Consider the following 20,574-nt stretch of genomic DNA (forward strand, 5'->3'; position numbering starts at 1 on the left):
TTGGTTTCATCGGCATATGCGTAATTTATTTTGTATCGTTTTGAAGGTATTTTTAAATGCATTTTTTAAAAAATCTTTTTGTTACAGAGAAAAGTCTGTTATTTTACAGTTTTACATATATCTTAAAATTTTCAATAACAAATTGTCTTTGTCCAGTAGATATAAGAAAAAGAAACAAAATAGGAATTAAAAAGACACGATAATTTTTGTTAAATGCTGTATTGGGTTCTGTTATTCCTTCCGTCTCTGTCGAGAAATTGACAGGAATGGAAACTCTTGAAAACAATCAGAAACAGCAAAGGGCATGGTTGACAAGTGTGGAGCTACCCAACACTGTCAAAGACAAGTCGGGTATACGACAAATGAAGAGTTGACGATTCTCTAAATGATGTATTAAATTCTAAAATGATAAAGAAAATATATATAATTAATGACTAAAAAAATAATTTTCGGCAGAAAATAATGCACGGAGTATTTACAAAGTACAATAATTTGAAAATGTCCCAAAAGACCATAAAAAATTGAAATTCGAAATTAAAAATTAATTTCGGGAAGAAAATAAATAAATGAAGTAATATTTTTAAAGCTACAGTCGTCAATAAACCACTTTATTTCACGTGGTAATATGGCGGGCGAACTTTCCCGAACTTTTTACAGGTTGGGATAAATTGCAAAAATCTTGCAATATTTGGCTGCTCGCAGCGCCAATAAAGTATGACTCACCTAAACAAAGATGCTTCACAACAAAATCAGCCGCAGGCAAACTGCAATAGTCGCACACTTCTGATGATGGCAAAGACTATTCTTCTCAGCAAATCGTAACAGGTTGTATTACAGCAGGAAGAACGGATAAGGAAGTGACGTCACTGGGGAGGGACTGGTTCCCTGCATTAATGCAGGTGGACTGGTATTCGGATAAGAAACCCTAGGAATACTACACTATCAGGACTAGGATTAGTGACAGTACTTGTTACTGCCCTACGTCCTCGCCCACAGGGACTAGAGATATTTTCTACCACTCTTTGTCCCAATGACCTTGCTTTTCCCCTCCCCGAGAGCTTATTAGCTACAAAGCTCCGCTCTAGGATTAAATCAGCTTGGTATCGGAGCTGCCTAAGAAATCTATGGTCCTTTTTAGTCTCAGCAATTTAATATTGGCCATAGACAATATCCTGCAATTCCTCTTGGGACAAGGACACCACCCCAAGTTGGTTGATAAGGTCCCGTGGATTTCCTCAGAGCCATCCCTCCTGAGTAGCCTGTTTAATTTCCCTAACCACCCGGGCAAATTTGTCAGGAATCTTCCTCCACCCCCTTTTTGGACTTTCATGGGGGGAGCTCGATGAACTCTGAGGTCTCTGAGTCAGAGATGTCATCATAAAAGTATACCGAGCGGATTCCCTGAAATTGGTTACAATCCATTTCACCAAATGCCGCTTTAAAGAAGAAAGGATTTGGTAATCCGTACTGACTGTACTTCTTAATTACTTCTGATTTTATCAAGTTCATGTAACTGAAACGTCTGTTCTTCAGTGGCTTTTTCTTGTTAAGGACATACTTCCACATGGGAATGTTATTCGTTATTATGCATGGTTTCCTTCCCATAAGGACTGACGGCTTATTTTTTATGTTTACTTGCGTAGGTTCCCCTCCCATTACGTTCTTGTACAGCTCTGCCTTCACTGGCGATTCAATGGTTAACTCATTGATAAGTATTACCGGAGCATACACGGCCTCCCCAAATGGAAACTCTTTTGATGTAGTATGATATCCTGCTTTCTCTTCTATTGGTTCTAGGCCGTGCATCATGTATGTTTTTCCCGCGTTACTTTCTCCTTGTAAGTACAACGCATTTTTCTTGTTATCTGTCATTTTCAGTACTCTGTGGCAGTCTCTTAGGAAGTCGTCTCCATCAATCCCTTGTTCGGCGCACCATTTGTCTACAACTTCCATTGTTTCTTCCATTGTCATCCATTTTTTGTTTCCTGGTAATGTCTTTAAGTCATTCATGAACCATTCATAGTATGTCTTGTTTTCTATTTTATTTCTCACTGCATACTCTTCCTTCGCACTTGCATATATTCGATTCCAGTTTCTGTCACGTATTAATGTCACGTATTCTTCTTCTTCCTCTGTATGGGATCCACATATTGTCTCGAAAAGCTTGGATTTATCATCCATGTGATAACGTTGCATTATCTCCAGTAGCTTATCTATTTGTTGGTGTAGTAATGGTTTTTTCCCTTCTTTCTTTTTAGCGAGGAATTTTTCGCTGGGCTCATGTGGTTGTGGAATCATCTGCCTGAGTTCCTCCGTGTTCGACCCTAGGTACTCTCGAGGGATAGTACTCATGTATTGCGCAAATGCTTTAGGACACTTGATTTTCTGGGACTTAACTTCTACATTAAGCTTATTTAATTTTTTCTTCATCTGTTTGAAGCTATATCTTTCAGAAATCGGGTACGGGCTGCAAACCATTAGGTGTATCATAATCACGCTTAGAAACCATTTGTTCTGACCTTAAGGTATTTCTAGCTATTTCATGTGGTCCTTTAATGGTATCTTGTAAATTTGAAACATATTCATGACTAGACTCGAAATGAATTTTCGGAGAAGGGTATACTAATTCTAAGGGCATCACGACCTCCCTGCCCAACATTAGTTTATTTGGTGTAAAACCAGTGCTTCTGCAGACCGAAGATCGTAAGGCACCTGCAATTTGAGGCAAATATTTATCCCATACGTCTTGCTTTTTGTCCACGAAACAGCATACGGCATCCATTAATGTTCTGTTATATCTTTCTATTTGTCCGTTTGCAGAGGGTCTATAAGCAGTGGTTCGTTTTCTGTTGATTCCTAAAAGTTGGCATATTTCCCTAAATAATTTACTCTCAAAATTTGATCCCTGATCCGTAAATATCTCTAATGGCACCCCGAATCTTGAAACATTAAATAGGAATCTAAAACACAATATTTTTGTTAAATGCAGAATATAGGGTATCTGGTACATGGTCACCAACTGTGGAATCCAATAGATTGTAAGGCTTACCTGGTTTACACCTTCATTTTTTTCTTCTCCAAAAGCTATAAATAGAGTTTTAAATTCTTTGGATCTTTGATCAAAAATCACGTTTATTATATGCCAGACCTTTAACAAACATAAAAGAGCACGACTAATACTATATGATTCTGGTTCGAAGTTGGTTTCTTCGGCAAATGCGTAATTTATTTTGTATCGTTTTGAAGGTATTTTTAATTGCATTTTTTAAAAATCTTTTTACTACAGAGAAAAGTCTGTTATTTGAAAGTTTTACATATACTTTAATATTTTCAATAACACGTTGTTCTTGTCCCGTAGATATAAGAAATAGAAACATTAAATATGAATCTAAAAAACACGATATTTTTGTTAAATGCAGAATATACAGTATCTGGTACATGGTCACCAACTGTGGAATCCAATAGATTGTAAGGCTTACCTGGTTGAGATCTTTATTTGTTCTTCTCCCTTCTTTTACTTTTCTGGTACAGTTAAGCCATTTTTCTGAAATATTAATATAAATTATTTATAATTGTGAAATATAGGGTATTGCCTTCTTTTTTCAATTCACTCCTTGAAATTAACATTTTCACAAATGCAATCTTCTTTATAGTTTATGTTAATTTGTACAGTTTTGGTGTTACGGTTAAACTCTGTGAGCGTGATCCAGTTTTACATATACTTTAATATTTTTAATAATAACTTGTCCTTGACCAGTAGATATAAAAAATAGAAAATTTAATAGTAATCTAAAACACTGCCTCAACCTCTGAAACAAAAGGATGTTTATGTACCTTGTGATGGACCGGACTGGCACCCTCGGGGGAACAACCAAAATACTGGACTAGTGGAGAATGCCACTGGGCTATCACAGAGCATAGGTTCAGCTGAGATGACATTCCTGTTCTCTAATACCTTGACCTCCTCCCCACTAGATGGTTGTTCTCTGTGTCTGAATTCTTCTTTTATAACCTCAGAATCTGTAAATAGAAAACAGAAACAAAAAGCATGAGTCACTGAGAGCTGTATGTAAAACAATGCATTTAGTATGAATATATATACAACAGCACAGCAAGTGGGGTTAACCTGTGTCTGTAATTTGGGCAACCACTGTCAACAACCAATTTCTATGAAATATTATAATTCAACAAGAGCACTGCATTTTTTTCACAAATGCAATTTTGTTTATAGTTTATGTTCATTTGTACAGTTTTGGCGTTACGGTTTAACACTGTGAGCGTGATCCAGCTTGAATCCACATCAACTAAAGCTATAAACAGAGTTTTAAATTACATTTATTATATGTCAGACCTTTAACAACATGAAAGAGCACGACTAATACTGTATGATTCTGGTTCGAATTTGGTTTCATCGGCATATGCGTAATTTATTTTGTATCGTTTTGAAGGTATTTTTAAATGCATTCTTTTTTAAAATCTTTTTGTTACAGAGAAAATTCTGTTATTTTACAGTTTTACATATATCTTAAAATTTTCAATAACAAATTGTCCTTGTCCAGTTGATATAAGAAAAAGAAACAAAATAAGAATTAAAAAGACACGATAATTTTTGTTAAATGCTGTATTGGGTTCTGTTATTCCTTCCATCTCTGTCAAGAAATTGACAGGAATGGAAACTCTTGAAAACAATCAGAAACAGCAAAGGGCTTGGTTGACAAGTGTGGAGCTACCGAACACTGTCAAAGACAGGTCGGGTATACGACAAATGAAGAGTTGACGATTCTCTAAATGATGTATTAAATTCTAAAATGATAAAGAAAATATATATAATTAATGACTAAAAAAATAAATTTCGGCAGAAAATAATGCACGGAGTATTTACAAGGTACAATAACTTGAAAATGTCCCAAAAGACTATAAAAAATTGAAATTCGAAATTAAAAATTAATTTCGGGAAGAAAATAAATAAATGAAGTAATATTTTTAAGGATACAATCGTCAATAAACCACTTTATTTTACGTGGTAATATGGCGGGCGAACTTTCCCGAACTTTTTACAGGTTGGGATAAATTGCAAAAATCTTGCAATATTTGGCTGCTCGCAGCGCCAATAAAGTATGACTCACCTAAACAAAGATGCTACACAACAAAATCAGCCGCAGGCAAACTGCAATAGTCGCACACTTCGGATGATGGCAAAGATCTCAGCAAATCACAACAGGTTGTATTACAGCAGGAAGAACGGATAAGGAAGTGACGTCACTGGGGAGGGACTGGTTCCCTGCATTAATGCAGGTGGACTGGTATTCGGATAAGAAACCCTACGAATACTACACTATCAGGACTAAGGTTAGTGACAGTACTTGTTACTGCCCTACGTCCTTGCCCACAGGGACTAGAGATATTTTCTACCACTCTTTGTCCCAATGACCTTGCTTTTCCCCTCCCTGAGATCTTATTAGCTACAAAGCTCCGCTCTAGGATTAAGTAAGCTCGGTATCGGAGCTGCCTAAGAAATCTATGATCCTTTTTAGTCTCAGCAATTTGATATTGGCCATAGACAATATCCTGCAATTCCTCTTGGGACAAGGACACCACCCCAAGTTGGTTGATAAGGTCCCCTGGATTTCCTCAGAGCCTTCCCTCCTGAGTGGCCTGTTTAATTTCCCTAACCGCCCGGGCAAATTTGTCAGGAATCTTCCTCCACCCCCTTTTTGGACTTTTCATGGTAATTGTGAAATATAGGGTATTGCCTTCTTTTTTCAATTCACTCCTTGAAATTCACTTTTTCACAAATGCAATCTTGTTTATAGTTTATGTTAATTTGTACAGTTTTGGTGTAACGGTTAAACTCTGTGAGACCGGTCCAGCTTGTATCCACATCAACTAAATCTATAAACAAACTTTTAAATTCTGTGGATCTTTGATCAAAGATTACATTTATTATATGCCAGACCTTTAACAAACATAAAAGAGCACGACTAATACTATATGATTCTGGTTTGAAGTCGGTTTCATCGGCATATGCGTAATTTATTTTGTATCGTTTTGAAGGTATTTTTAATTGCATTTTTTAATAAGCTTTCCCATAACAGTGCCATACAGACACTTATAATAGCGGGATTTCTTTTCTTGAACCAGCTGTTGTGTGGATGGCGGTTCAACAGGTGCCATTGTCTTGCTTATTAGCTGGACATCTGTTGGGTCCAAAGTCACCTTCCTATACATTTCCTTGGTGTCATTTAGTCTGTTCATTAATGCCTTCACAAGGACTTCCTGAATGTAATCGAAGGATTTTGGTTCTTTGCAGGCATAAACTGACCACCTTCCTGACTTGTTGTAAGTCCTGTGGTACCTGTTATAAAAAGTGTGAATACATTTCATTCATAAATAACAAAATTTTAGCCAATTATAATAAAAATCAAGCAAACATTTGTCCTTGAATGTCAAGGTCAAGTACAATCTAGTTTACTAAAAGATATTTTGTCTCGTTTCCTAGTATGAAGACAATCCATCATATAAAAAAAAAATCACCAATAATTTCATAATAACTGCAACAGCAAAGGATGAGATGACTGTTGAAATAACTCAAATTTATTTCTTCAAAAAAGCCGACATGAAAATTGTTGAATATTAAATATACCTTGTAGATTCATCCTTGTTTTCATTTCACCCCTGTTTGCATTTTTGTTGTGGTCCAGTGCAGCCAGCAGGTTCCTTGCCCTGTATACGGGTGGTGTATATGCAAAACGTTTAGCACAGTACATCAGTATGTGTTGATGGAACCCCTCTAGTTCTGCAGTGCTCCTGAAAAAACATTTTTTTCTGGTTCACATTTGTTTGACTTATGTTTGGTGAAATAGAAAGATCAGAAAATGCAAAGTTATTAAATAAACAAAAATAATACTGGAAAACCAAGTTCTAATCAAATCCATAGAAATACCATTGAGTACTAACACTAGATACATTAAGCTAGTATTTTGTATTTATACATTTGCTGGGATGGTATAAACTACTTATCAGGTCCCCATTTGTAGAATGGTTAAGTTTCCTGGTATTTTCCTTCTTGGAGGATAGAGGTACCTACACACATTATTATTTCAACCGGCGTAATTATTGGGAACTGTTGTCACCAAAATTGATTTAAAAGATCAAAAAACTTTTACAATAAAAAATCATGTTTCCTTACAAGGTACCAAAATATTATAATTGTGTTGACACTAGTCCACTTATATAATGACTATTCATTTTCCAAAATGTTAGTCTGCTGGGATAAAAGAAAACTATGACATAATATAATTTTCAATTCTACAATAAGTTAACATATATAACTTAATGCTAAAAATTGAATACATCAACTATTGACCACTATGTCTTTTATTTACCTCCAGGACTATTTGTATATGGAAATATCAAAAACATTCATCAACAAATACCTGAAATTTAAGAAGTGCTCCACATTTTTCAATAGTCTCTTGTCCAAAACAATGTTAGCCAGTTTTTTGAGAACATGACTGTCTTTTTCAGGATGAAGCCATGGTTTGCTTCTTGATTCATCTTCTCCCAGAGGATCATGAAGGCATTGGTACAATCTTCGGTGGGGAATTATCCATTCATGTTTGTTGGTAATATGGTGAAGAACACTTCTCCAAAGGCCCTAAAATACAAGCACCAAATGAAAACAGAGAATTTTTATGTCTGTAATGATACACAGTAAGACGGATATAACAGTCTACTTTATACAGAAATCAACTTGCACGCATGCACGCACACACACACACACACACACACAATCAATATATGCAAGTGTTCCTAATAAATCGTTGCCATACAAATATTGATACAGAATTCATCAAAGCAAACATCTTAACTCTAGTATGCTTTCAGCCATTGAATATACCCATGTGACAAGTGCAGACCAAGAAATGTAACCTCATCTGTGCCACCTGATTATGGTCTGCACTGTTCCCTATTTAGCCAATACATATTTGTAATCTTTATTTGGCTAAAAATGGTAATGATTTTGTCCAGACAGGACAGGTATATTTAAGTAATTAGTGTGGTTATTGTTATGGAAAAAAATCCTGCCTTCCACAAAAAGTTTTATATGTACATACCAGAAACTCTGAATAACTCTCACAGTGTCTATTCTAGGATTTCAAAATTAGGGGTGATTTTCCCCCCTCTATTTCAAAAAAGGGGGCGATTTTCAAAATCATGGGGTGACCTTTTCGAAAACCTAGCTAAACACAATTTTCCGGTACTTTACCGTTTTACCTCTAGGGAATTACACCAAAATGAAGTACATAACACAGTTACGAGATTTGTCTATTTTCCTATCATGATTTAACCGTTTAAGGTGAAAAAAATGATGTTTTTTTAAAATTATCGATATTCGTATTGCAAATTATTCAAAAAAATAAATTATTTATAATGAAAATCAATAAAATTCGAACAGACGTAGTGGAATCTTCCATAATATTTAATAAGGTTATTTTCTGCATAAACTTGTGTATTTACTTCATTTTTTGTATGGAATTATTCATACAATGATATTTAATTATTTTCTTATAAAGAAATAACTGTTTTATTTCAGTTCAATTTAAAAAAAGGCCGAAAACATTGAGTTCGCTATTACACTGCATTAGGTGAATTCCCCAGAGCTTAGTATATGTACAGAAAGTACCGGAAAACGGCGTTTCAAGCTAGGTTTTCGAATTCGTGAATATAAACTGCCAATGTTAAATCATCTGCATTAAGTTTAAACTGAGGCGTTCAACCGACAAAATAATTAAAACTAAGGCAGCAGAAGTTGTCCCCCCCTTAATTTTTTACGAAAACAAATCATTATAGAACTGTCGCAATTGATTATTAAGGGATTGACAAAACAAACAATAGACCTATCTTTCACGTCTAGATAGTAGCCAAGCTAAGAATTGCCTCATTTTTCTTGATTATTTACTACACTAAAATGGCGCATAACTGTCAGACCTAGCACACTAGTTCCGGTCGGTACGGAACATTCCGTTAATTTCTGTCAACTCACATAACCCGTACCATACGGTACTAAATTATTATAATTAGCTTACAGTTACTTCCCTTCGGTTTCCGGTGTAAATGTAAACAAAACTACCAAATATAATGCAGGATGGAAGTTTAACGATTTTATAGATGCGCGATTTTCACGCACATGATTTTGAATTGTACGCGATCTGTGAAATACTAGCATGAATCGCGCAATCGCGCGTCCTAGAATAGACACTGCTCTCAGCCTTTTGACAGGAGAACCAGAAATGATTTATAATGTCTCTAGACCATTTCATGATGACCATATTCTGCTTCTTTTGAGATGCCTGAAAAAACAACAACAACATATGCTTGATACAATATCTTTTCCTAATCATACAACTCTTAATTTGAAAATGAAAGATCAATCAAGTTTCATCACTAATACACTATTAAGTTATTAATTTGATTTATTAGTTATAATTTTACAAAGAATCCAGGTACACAGTCCATTCATTTGGCAAGCATCAGCGTATTGTGAAGCAATATGAAAACTATGTGGCTTTAATTTTGTTAATATGATTTCTTGTTAAAATTATACAAATATTAATTGTATAATTCTATAATTCACGACTTATACCATATGATTCTGGTTTGAAGTCGGTTTCATCGGCATATGCGTAATTTATTTTGTATCGTTTTTAAAGGTATTTTTAATTGCATTTTTTTAAAATCTTTTTTTCTACAGAGAAAAGTCTGTTATTTGACAGTTTTACATATACTTTAATATTTTCAATAACACGTTGTCCTTGTCCCGTAGATATAAGAAATAGAAACATTAAATATGAATCTAAAAAACACAATATTTTTGTTAAATGCAGAATATACGGTATCTGGTACAAGGTCACCAACTGTGGAATCCAATAGATTGTAAGGCTTACCTGGTTGAGATCTTTATTTGTTCTTCTCCCTTCTTCCACTTTTCTGGTACAGTTTAGCAATTTTCCTGAAATATTAATATAAATTATAATAATTATAAAATATAGGGTATTGGTTTATTTTCACAATTCACTCTTTGAAATTAACATTATTAAAATAATAGACTAATTTACCTGAGCAAGACATTTTTGACAGATTTCTATGTTCCTTTCTTTTCTTTCATACCTTTTATATAGTATGGTTAAGAGAGGCTGACATCATGTAAACAACATTTAGATTTTTAGTTATAATGGATAAAATATACATTTTTGATTTTAATGACATTAAATTGTACTTTAAAATAAAGCTGACTACAGCACGCTTTTCAGACGGTAGTTGTACACCCTAATTTATATAGGATATGTCATTTTATGAAGGCTGAAGATTTTCCATCGAACTGAACTTGACGTGGCATCGGTATATCATGCCCTTTTCTCCTTTGTGAACTTATTCTATCAATTTGCTCTTGAGAAAGGTCAATCACCATATTCCGTTCCCTTATAGATTCCTGAAGAGTTCTCTCCCTTGTTTCCTCGGAAATTGTTAATTTCCGTTTTAAATCCAAAATCTGACAACGGAGGTCATCCTCAACACTTTCATCATCTTGAGGATTAGGCGACCCTTCCTGATTTTCTGAAACACACTTAGGGGGCATCTTGATGCTTTATTGATTATATAACCAATTCAATATATCTAAACCTAAATACTTGGCGATAAAAAAAAACTTCTTTCACTGCACTTTAAGAAATGATGCATACATCTCATGCACACTATGATAACACACTTCATCTAACTGTTTAGCATTTATATAAAACACATTTATTTAAAAAAGAAACTGAATGAATTATTCTGATGATTTCATATTATATGGAGTGACTTTGCGAACTAGCAGATCTAAATCAGTCTTCTGATTAATTTCCTTCTTCAAATCTGTAATTGCGTTGTTCCTCTGATTAAGTTGTATACGAACAATGCTCAAAAAAATTCTGAAATTCAAGCTGAAAGTGTTGTATGTAATTGTGTAATTCCACCATGATTTGCAATAAATTTTTTTCTGTATCATTAATTAATTCTGCCATTTTCTGAATTAGCCGAAGGAAGCATTCTTAAATTTCTTATTCCATTTCTTTTTTGTAAACACTTTCACCTTTTCTATATCCATATATATTCTACTGAATTTGAAAATAACAGGAGCAACACAAAAAAAACCCAGCACTTTTCTTTTTATAAACTCATCACTTTCAATTATTGACATAACTTTATTAATCTCATTTTTCTGAACCAAACACAAATGGAAGATTTTGGTGCACTTTATAACCTCTAGACTGAATAGGTTTTAGAAAATACTTAGTTTTGGATTTGCCCGAACAAAGTTACTTTGTAGTTTCTTTGGAGGAGGACTCCTTTCATAAATCTCTTTAAAAGATGTCACTTTATTAAATTCCATGTTTTGACGTTTAATTCTCCAGAAGTGTGTTAAAGTCCATATCCCACCGCGCTGCAACCAGCGTAACCAAACTTAGTCTCTTCTCCTTAGGTAACATTGAAGAGGTAAGTCTGGCTAACAGAGTCCTGCATGAAAATAACATTCAGCAGGCCCGAAATAAACACATAAGAATACAGTTTCTACTTCTAGTTCTACTTATTTATTTTCCATTTATTCATTTATTCGCAAACACACAAACATATTAAAAGTTATTACACTCAAACTTGACATCATTCAAATATTTACAACATTAAAAGAATACTTCCAATGAATTTTACTGAAATACTCAAATATTTTCTTTTCCATATTATTTTCTTTTCCATATTTCTCCCTAATCTACAGCTTTTACTTCTTGTTCGTGCAGAAACAGGTGAGGTGACAGCAGGGATTACCTCCCTTGCCAGGTTGGGCACAAGCATTGCCTTAACCTCTGAAACAAAAGGATGTTCATGTACCTTGGGACTGACGGGACTGGCAGCCACATGGAACAACCGAGCCAATGGACTAGTAGAGAATGCCACTTGGCTATCACAGAGCATAGGTTCAGCTGAGATGACATCCCTGTTCTCTAATCTGTTGACCTCCTCCCCACTAGATGGTGGTTCTCTGTCTTTACCATGTGCCTTTCCGGCATAACCTACTAATTGCAGTAACATGTTAAGTAAACTTTGTATTTTAGAAATTTTTTCCAGTTGATGAGCAAAAAAAAAATTTTAGCAAAATAATATAATATACACCTGTCAAGTCTAGTGCTGCGGACTTTTGAAAATATAATTATTCTGATAGGGATTAACCTGGATTACTGAACGGGTTATACAGGTTCTCTCGGATCTTCTGCAGAAACGTGGTGGGGCCTACCGGCCTTTCTGGGCCTACCGGCCTTACAGGGCCTACCAGGCTAACGAGTCCTACAGCTTTTACTTCTTGTTCCTGCAGAAACAGGGGAGGTGATGGCAGAGATTACCTCCCTTGCCAGGTTGGGCACGATCACTGCCTCAACCTTTGAAACAAAAGGATGTTTATGTACCTTGGGACGGACGGGACTGGCAATCTCAGGGAACAACCGAACCACTGGACTTGTCAAGAATGCCCAAATTTTTATATGCCCGAAATTCTTTTGAGTATATAAAAATTAAAACATTTTTTTCCCAACTTAAGTGGGATTTAACAAATTACAACATATCTTGCACTATAAATACTTATAAATCTTTTGAAACAAAATACCCTTACAAGTACATCTAAACTTCAGAAAAAACTTACCTCTTTGTGTACAGAGGAAGTGATTCCGACAGACTGATATTGATTTTCTTCATTAGCTCGACTTTTCTATGAAAAGGGGAGCTATCCTACTCGCCCCGGTGTCGGCGTTGGCGTCACACCTTGGTTAAGTTTTTCGTACCACCCCACTTTATTTCAGAAGTATTACAAGTATGGCTTTGAAACTTACCATACTTGTTCACCATCATAACCTCCATCTACAGACAAGAGTACATAACTCTGTCAAGGTTTTTGACAGAATTATGGCCCTTTTTTGACTTAGAAAGTGTATTGAGCTTGGTTAAGTTTTTTGTACCACCTCACTTTATTTCAAAACCATTGGAGGTATTGCTTTGAAACTGACCATACTTGTTTACCATCACGACCTTCATCAACAGACAAGAGGACATAACTCTGTCAAGGTTTTTGACAGAATTATGCCCCTTTTTGACTTAGAAAATACATTGAATATGGGTAAAATCCACTTATTGCCTTAACCCTTTGAGATATTGCTTTGAAACTTTTAATGCTATTTCACATCATTACCCCCATCTGTACGCAAGAGAAGGTAACTCTGTCAAGGATTTGTTTTAAAAATTAAGGCCTTTTATCGACTTAGAATCTTGGTTAAGTTTTTAGTACCAGTCCACTTTTTGACTGAACTGTTTGAGATATTAATTTGAAAGTTGGAATACTTGTTTACAATCATGATTCCCAAACATGTCCAGGAGAAGGTAATTCTGTCAAAGATTTTATTTGAATTATGGCCCTTAACTGTCAATGTTTTGTATTATAGGCAAGCACTAAAAAACTTAAAAAATCTAAAAAAATTCATTCCTATCCACTTGTTCACTTTACCATAAATTATGTCATATAAACATTGCTGTAATATTCAATTCAGTAAAATAATTCTTCACTAAATATCTTAATGCTCATGGCCATTGTTCACTTTAAAAATACAGGGATTCTTGTATTGCCTTTTACTGCAAAAACTTTTTTTATTGGCAAGCAATAAAAAAGTCGAGCGCGCTGTCTTACGGACAGCTCTTGTTATTAATTTCCTTTTTAGCTCGACTTTTCTATGAAAAGGGGAGCTATCCTACTCGCCCCGGCGTCGGCGTCGGCGTCGGCGTTGGCGTCACACCTTGGTTAAGTTTTTCGTACCACCCCACTTTATTTCAGAAGTATTACAAGTATGGCTTTGAAACTTACCATACTTGTTCACCATCATAACCTCCATCTACAGACAAGAGTACATAACTCTGTCAAGGTTTTTGACAGAATTATGGCCCTTTTTTGACTTAGAAAGTGTATTGAGCTTGGTTAAGTTTTTTGTACCACCTCACTTTATTTCAAAACCATTGGAGGTATTGCTTTGAAACTGACCATACTTGTTTACCATCACGACCTTCATCAACAGACAAGAGGACATAACTCTGTCAAGGTTTTTGACAGAAATATGCCCCTTTTTGACTTAGAAAATACATTGAATATGGGTAAAATCCACTTATTGCCTTAACCCTTTGAGATATTGCTTTGAAACTTTTAATGCTATTTCACATCATTACCCCCATCTGTACGCAAGAGAAGGTAACTCTGTCAAGGATTTGTTTTAAAAATTAAGGCCTTTTATCGACTTAGAATCTTGGTTAAGTTTTTAGTACCAGTCCACTTTTTGACTGAACTGTTTGAGATATTAATTTGAAAGTTGGAATACTTGTTTACAATCATGATTCCCAAACATGTCCAGGAGAAGGTAATTCTGTCAAATATTTTATTTGAATTATGGCCCTTAACTGTCAATGTTTTGTATTATAGGCAAGCACTAAAAAACTTAAAAAATCTAAAAAAATTCATTCCTATCCACTTGTTCACTTTACCATAAATTATGTCATATAAACATTGCTGTAATATTCAAGGGTATCAAACAACTAGTTATTTTTCTCTTTTTGTACTTGAAATAGATTTCTTGAAAAATTATGTTATTATGTCATTTACCAAGGTGTTCTGAGTGACGTAAAAATACCTTATTCTCTCAAAGTGGGTTTAATACTATTAAATTTATTTAAGGCTCAACTCAGTTTTTTTTTCTTTCTTACCAGCCCTCTTTTGACTTAAACATTTCAAACTTTGCTGCAGTGTTCAAGGGTATCACACAATTCAGTAAAATAATTCTTCACTAAATATCTTAATGCTCATGGCCATTGTTCACTTTAAAAATACAGAGATTCTTGTATTGCCTTTTACTGCAAAAACTTTTTTTATTGGCAAGCAATAAAAAAGTCGAGCGCGCTGTCTTACGGACAGCTCTTGTTTGGCATCATTTTCATCCCCAGTCCTTTTTAGTAGAGTTGCCTTCACTCCTCATGTCCTTGTGCTGTCACGGTTGGATGTTACCTTTGTCTGTGCCTTGACAGTATTCACCAAAGTGTCCTCTGAGGGTGACACGGAGTCGAAATTTGTTTCTACAGTGCTAACAATAGCAAGAATCTTAGAACGGTCATTATATGAGACCTTTTCTGTAAAATTTTGATGTTTTTCCCTTTATTACTTTACAATAACAAAATAAATAAAAAAAAAATTTAGATTATCTACATGTATTGAATCACTAGGCTTACAGCTTTGAAATTTTGCATGTAGCATTCTCTAGTGGATCTCTACAAAGATTTGTTCAATTTTATCCCTGGGCCCCATCCCTATTGCAATCTTTAGCCAGGTGAGCGACTACAGGGCCATCATGGTCTTTTTGTAGTTATTTATAATGATATTTGCATTTTTTGTGCATTATTAAAATAATGCCTTATTATAGCAATTGTAATATTGCCTTTTTTCTGTGAATTACTAAGAATTTTACCTTTTGATAGCAGTAGTTATATTGCCTTTTTTGGTGCATAACCAAGAGTAATGCTTTTTTAGCTCGACTTTTCTATGAAAAGGGAGCTATCCTACTCGCCCCGGCGTCGGCGTCAGCGTTAGCGTTAGCGTTGGCGTCACACCTTGGTTAAGTTTTTCGTACCACCCCACTTTATTTCAGAAGTATTACAAGTATGGCTTTGAAACTTACCATACTTGTTCACCATCATAACCTCCATCTACAGACAAGAGTACATAACTCTGTCAAGGTTTTTGACAGAATTATGGCCCTTTTTTGACTTAGAAAGTGTATTGAGCTTGGTTAAGTTTTTTGTACCACCTCACTTTATTTCAAAACCATTGGAGGTATTGCTTTGAAACTGACCATACTTGTTTACCATCACGACCTTCATCAACAGACAAGAGGACATAACTCTGTCAAGGTTTTTGACAGAATTATGCCCCTTTTTGACTTAGAAATACATTGAATATGGGTAAAATCCACTTATTGCCTTAACCCTTTGAGATATTGCTTTGAAACTTTTAATGCTATTTCACATCATTACCCCATCTGTACGCAAGAGAAGGTAACTCTGTCAAGGATTTGTTTTAAAAATTAAGGCCTTTTATCGACTTAGAATCTTGGTTAAGTTTTTTGTACCACCTCACTTTATTTCAAAACCATTGGAGGTATTGCTTTGAAACTGACCATACTTGTTTACCATCACGACCTTCATCAACAGACAAGAGGACATAACTCTGTCAAGGTTTTTGACAGAATTATGCCCCTTTTTGACTTAGAAAATACATTGAATATGGGTAAAATCCACTTATTGCCTTAACCCTTTGAGATATTGCTTTGAAACTTTTAATGCTATTTCACATCATTACCCCCATCTGTACGCAAGAGAAGGTAACTCTGTCAAGGATTTGTTTTAAAAATTAAGGCCTTTTATCGACTTAGAATCTTGGTTAAGTTTTTAGTACCAGTCCACTTTTTGACTGAACTGTTTGAGATATTAATTTGAAAGTTGGAATACTTGTTTACAATCATGATTCCCAAACATGTCCAGGAGAAGGTAATTCTGTCAAAGATTTTATTTGAATTATGGCCCTTAACTGTCAATGTTTTGTATTATAGGCAAGCACTAAAAAAGTCGAGCGCGCTGTCTTACGGACAGCTCTTGTTTATAGAAGATGTAATGAATACTGCCTTTCATGGTGAATTATAATGATATTGCCTCAAATTTATGGTGAATAACTAAAAATGTTGCATTTTATAGTGAAGTTTAATTCAAACTTGCTCTACAAGATATTGAAATATATTTGGATTTGTACACAGCTTAATAAGACCTTGCATTTGATTTACTATTTTGTACTGTTCATTGTTGAATAACCTGTAATTATTAAGAATTTTGCCATTAATGTTGATTAATGATATTGCCTTTTTGGTGAATTACTCATACATGTCATAGTGAATTATTGCCTAATTATGGTTAGTAATATTGCCTTTTAAGTGTGATTTATTAATAGAATTAGCATTGATATGTTAATTAATATGAATTTTGATCATTAATGATTATTTTAATGATAATATTGCTTTTATTGTGATTTACTGAATATATCTGTTATGGTGAAATGTTTAGAATGTGTTGTCTTTATAGTGAATTATCATGAAAATAACCAAATTGTAATAAAATTATTGCCTTTGTTGATAAATGTTATATTTAACATTTCCTGTCAAGCAAACATAAGTTTTATCTTTTTATTGTTGTTGTTTTTCTTTATGAAAGACTTGTGCCATTGTTATTCAATCCATTTGTTTAATGCAAATTCCATATTTCCAAGATGCAAAATTTTAGTATTATTTTCTTGGCAATAGATTTGTTTAAATTGCAAATAAAATAGTGAAAAGAATAAGTTTTTTGTTGTTTATTCTCTTGTATGAAAGTAACAGTGAATGAAACGGCTTTGATTATTATGGGGAAGAAGGAAGACACATTATGCATTATTTTGGGTACATATACCGCCTCGGTGGTCGAGGGGTTAGAGTCGATGACTTCTAAACCAGTTAACTCTCTGGCGTGGGTTTGATCCCCGGGAGATGCTTTGGTAGTTTAGCGCGGAGGAAGGTAGTCTAGTACTGGTGTAACTCTCCAGGAATGGTGGTTAGGAAACTACCCGCCTATGACTAAAATACTGCTGGGAAAAGGCGTAAAATGAAACAAACAAGATTTTGGGTATATGATAAAACCTGGATACATCAAGTAATTTTCCACAATCTTTACAGAACAAAGTTTTCTCAAGTGCTTGAGGTCTTACCAACATTGTGTAAAGGTCATATAGCAATTTTCCAGCTTTACTGGTGGAGGATTAGAACACTGTGCATCATTTCAGGCACAAGTGGGTAACGTAATTGAAACATTGATGACAAGTAAGCTAACTGAATAGTTTCCTCACATGAAAAAACCCAAATTCCCTAGCAAGAAAAATTGTCCACATCAAAACAGACATTCAAACTGAATTTTAAGAATGTTCCGTGTAATATGAATGGTTACACTTTATCAGACAAAATATAGGGCAAGAGTCTGTTACAGTGATTGGTAATACTGCACATTTGTAACATCGCATTTTAGACAGGTTACAGTTGTATATGACCATATATAAACTGTTGTTTATATTGCAACATGTTTATATACTGTCATATAACCTGTCAGGAATATTTATAGCTGCAAACTTCCTCTTTTAGAGAAAAAAGTAAGATTTTTTCATAAATTGACAGCAGTCGTTTAAATAGAACTATATAAATGTCACTATTATCCAATGAAAGGTGACGTTACAAACTTGCAGTATTATAAAGTTTTACATGTACGGCTGCAATCAATATTATGAAGAAATTAAAAAAAAAAAGATGCATGTTGTATCATAAATTTGTTATAAATATTTCTGACAGGTTATATGGCCCTATATAAATGCAATATTTCCAAACAACTGTTTAAATAGGGCCTAAAAACTTGTCAAAAATCAAATAAATAATATCATTGTTGGTTCTGATCAGAAAGAAAAACAAAAAACACAATTTGTTCATATAACATTTAATGAAATAGATACATCTTATTTTATAGTCATAATGGATAATTTGAAAACTGTATTGTCTATTTCATCTTTAACAGGAAATTAGGAGTCCTTCATGACAATCGAGTTTTAAAAAAAAGTAAAAGAAAACAATACATATAAATGAACACACTTGGTGGAAAAGGCAAAAAAACCTCTGTGAAATTCAATTCATGTAAATAAATATTATGCTATTTATTAATAACAAGTAAGATAAAAGTATCTTTAATTTTATGTTGAGGTGCAATTAACAATAAAATTATGAATGTGATACGGTTGTGACTCGCCAGCTTTTACTTGACCAAGGAAAGAATGAGTTAAAATGGGAATAAAAACCAGAAAAAGAAACCCCCAACAAAATAATGTAATTTCTCTCCTGTCATGGCAATACTGACCATGTTCACTATAGTACATTATTTGTCATATGTAAACATTAAAACAATAAAAGGTAAAGCACTTCAGTTTAGATAATTAGTACTATATGATTAGTACTATATACCATATAGAACAAATATTTAAAGAAATATACAACATTGTAAAGATAATCATGCAAAATATGAAACAAAAATGAGTCAAAGACAGAAAAGGTCGGGTTGCATTTGTATACAAAATATCACGAGGCTGTGATGTTACGGTAAAAATTTACCACTGAGCATTAATGTCAAAAATTTAACTCAGTTAGTAAGCCATGAAATAATAAGATCTATGATAAGTAGTTGCTGAGAAAACTTTTATGAAAATTACCTACCTGTACCATTGACCATTAATGTCAAAAATTTAACAAAGTCGGTAAACAGGAAGTGGATGATATATGAGCAACAGACCCGAAATGCAATCCCACAGTATGAAATTACATGTCAATGCTGTATGCCAAGTATCAAGAGGCTGTGATTAGTTGCTGAGAAAACTGTTACGAAAATTTTTCCCCACCCGCCTACCGCCCAGCATTCACTATACTTTAACCCAACTTTGCACCTGTGCAACCCGACCAAAAACAAATCTAAGAAAAAAATATGACAGATAGGAAATAGAATTCAGTGGAGACAAGATTTTATATAATTAATGTAAAAGTCATACAGTGATCAAACCTTTCATTTATTTACGAAGGGACATTATTCTGTAAAAAAGTAATGCTATAACTATGGGTCTTTGGATAGTGATCTGAAAGTCATGTGACCCTGCTTAAAAATACCTTTTATAGATAATGAGGTACATAGTTTGCCCTTGTCTAAACCATTCTTGATGAAGTTACAGTAGACCTGAAACTGGTAGAATCTTTCATGAATATAGTTAAAACTGACACATGTTTGAGATGTTGTGTCTACGTACATGCTTTCAACAGTGTTAACAGAATGTTAACCCAATGCATTGATAAATCTAACAGCCCGAATAAACATTGAGTGGTCTATCTAGCTTAAAAGGTAATATTTATCAACTTTCCATCACTCACTGATCAAAAGAGGATAAGAAACTCGGGTAAATGGTCAAATTTGGACCACAAAAAGTATATAGAATTAAACAAAACAAAAGTAATTAGAAGTAAAAATCAGTATTTAAAGAAACGAAAAATATCAAAATAGATAAATATATACAAAGTTAAAAGAAATTTTATTGAAAAAAGAAAGAAAGATATTTTAAAAGAATATAAACAAAGATTAAAAGAATCTATAGAAATATTTACAGAAGGGCGTGTTTAAAACTTTACATCCTGTAACAAGTTATAAAACGATAAAAATAAACGAAATATATACACAACTTGTATAAAGATACACTATATATGCTCAAATTCAATGGTTGAAAATATTTAAGATTACTACACAGTCTCTTTGTAAATATAAAATTAACAGGATTCGCCCACATTCCAAGTAGATACATAATGT

The 20,574-nt window shown here is 34.0% G+C and overlaps 1 protein-coding gene across 1 annotated transcript; it reads right to left on the bottom strand.

The window, feature by feature from the left end:
• Nucleotides 1–6,556: 6,556 nt before the first annotated feature.
• LOC132748413 (uncharacterized) lies at nt 6,557–10,639 on the bottom strand. Its single transcript, XM_060738022.1, has 5 exons — nt 10,393–10,639; nt 9,948–10,012; nt 9,261–9,353; nt 7,437–7,657; nt 6,557–6,807 (listed from the first exon to the last, which is right to left on the bottom strand). Exons 1-5 carry the CDS (start codon nt 10,637–10,639, stop codon nt 6,603–6,605), a joined length of 831 nt encoding a protein of 276 aa, XP_060594005.1. The 3' UTR covers nt 6,557–6,602.
• Between the last annotated feature and the right edge of the window lie 9,935 nt (nt 10,640–20,574).

The sequence above is a fragment of the Ruditapes philippinarum genome, unplaced genomic scaffold, assembly GCF_026571515.1.
Source record: "Ruditapes philippinarum isolate M1 unplaced genomic scaffold, ASM2657151v2 ctg1484_1_1_1_1, whole genome shotgun sequence".
NCBI classification, from domain to species: domain Eukaryota; kingdom Metazoa; phylum Mollusca; class Bivalvia; order Venerida; family Veneridae; genus Ruditapes; species Ruditapes philippinarum.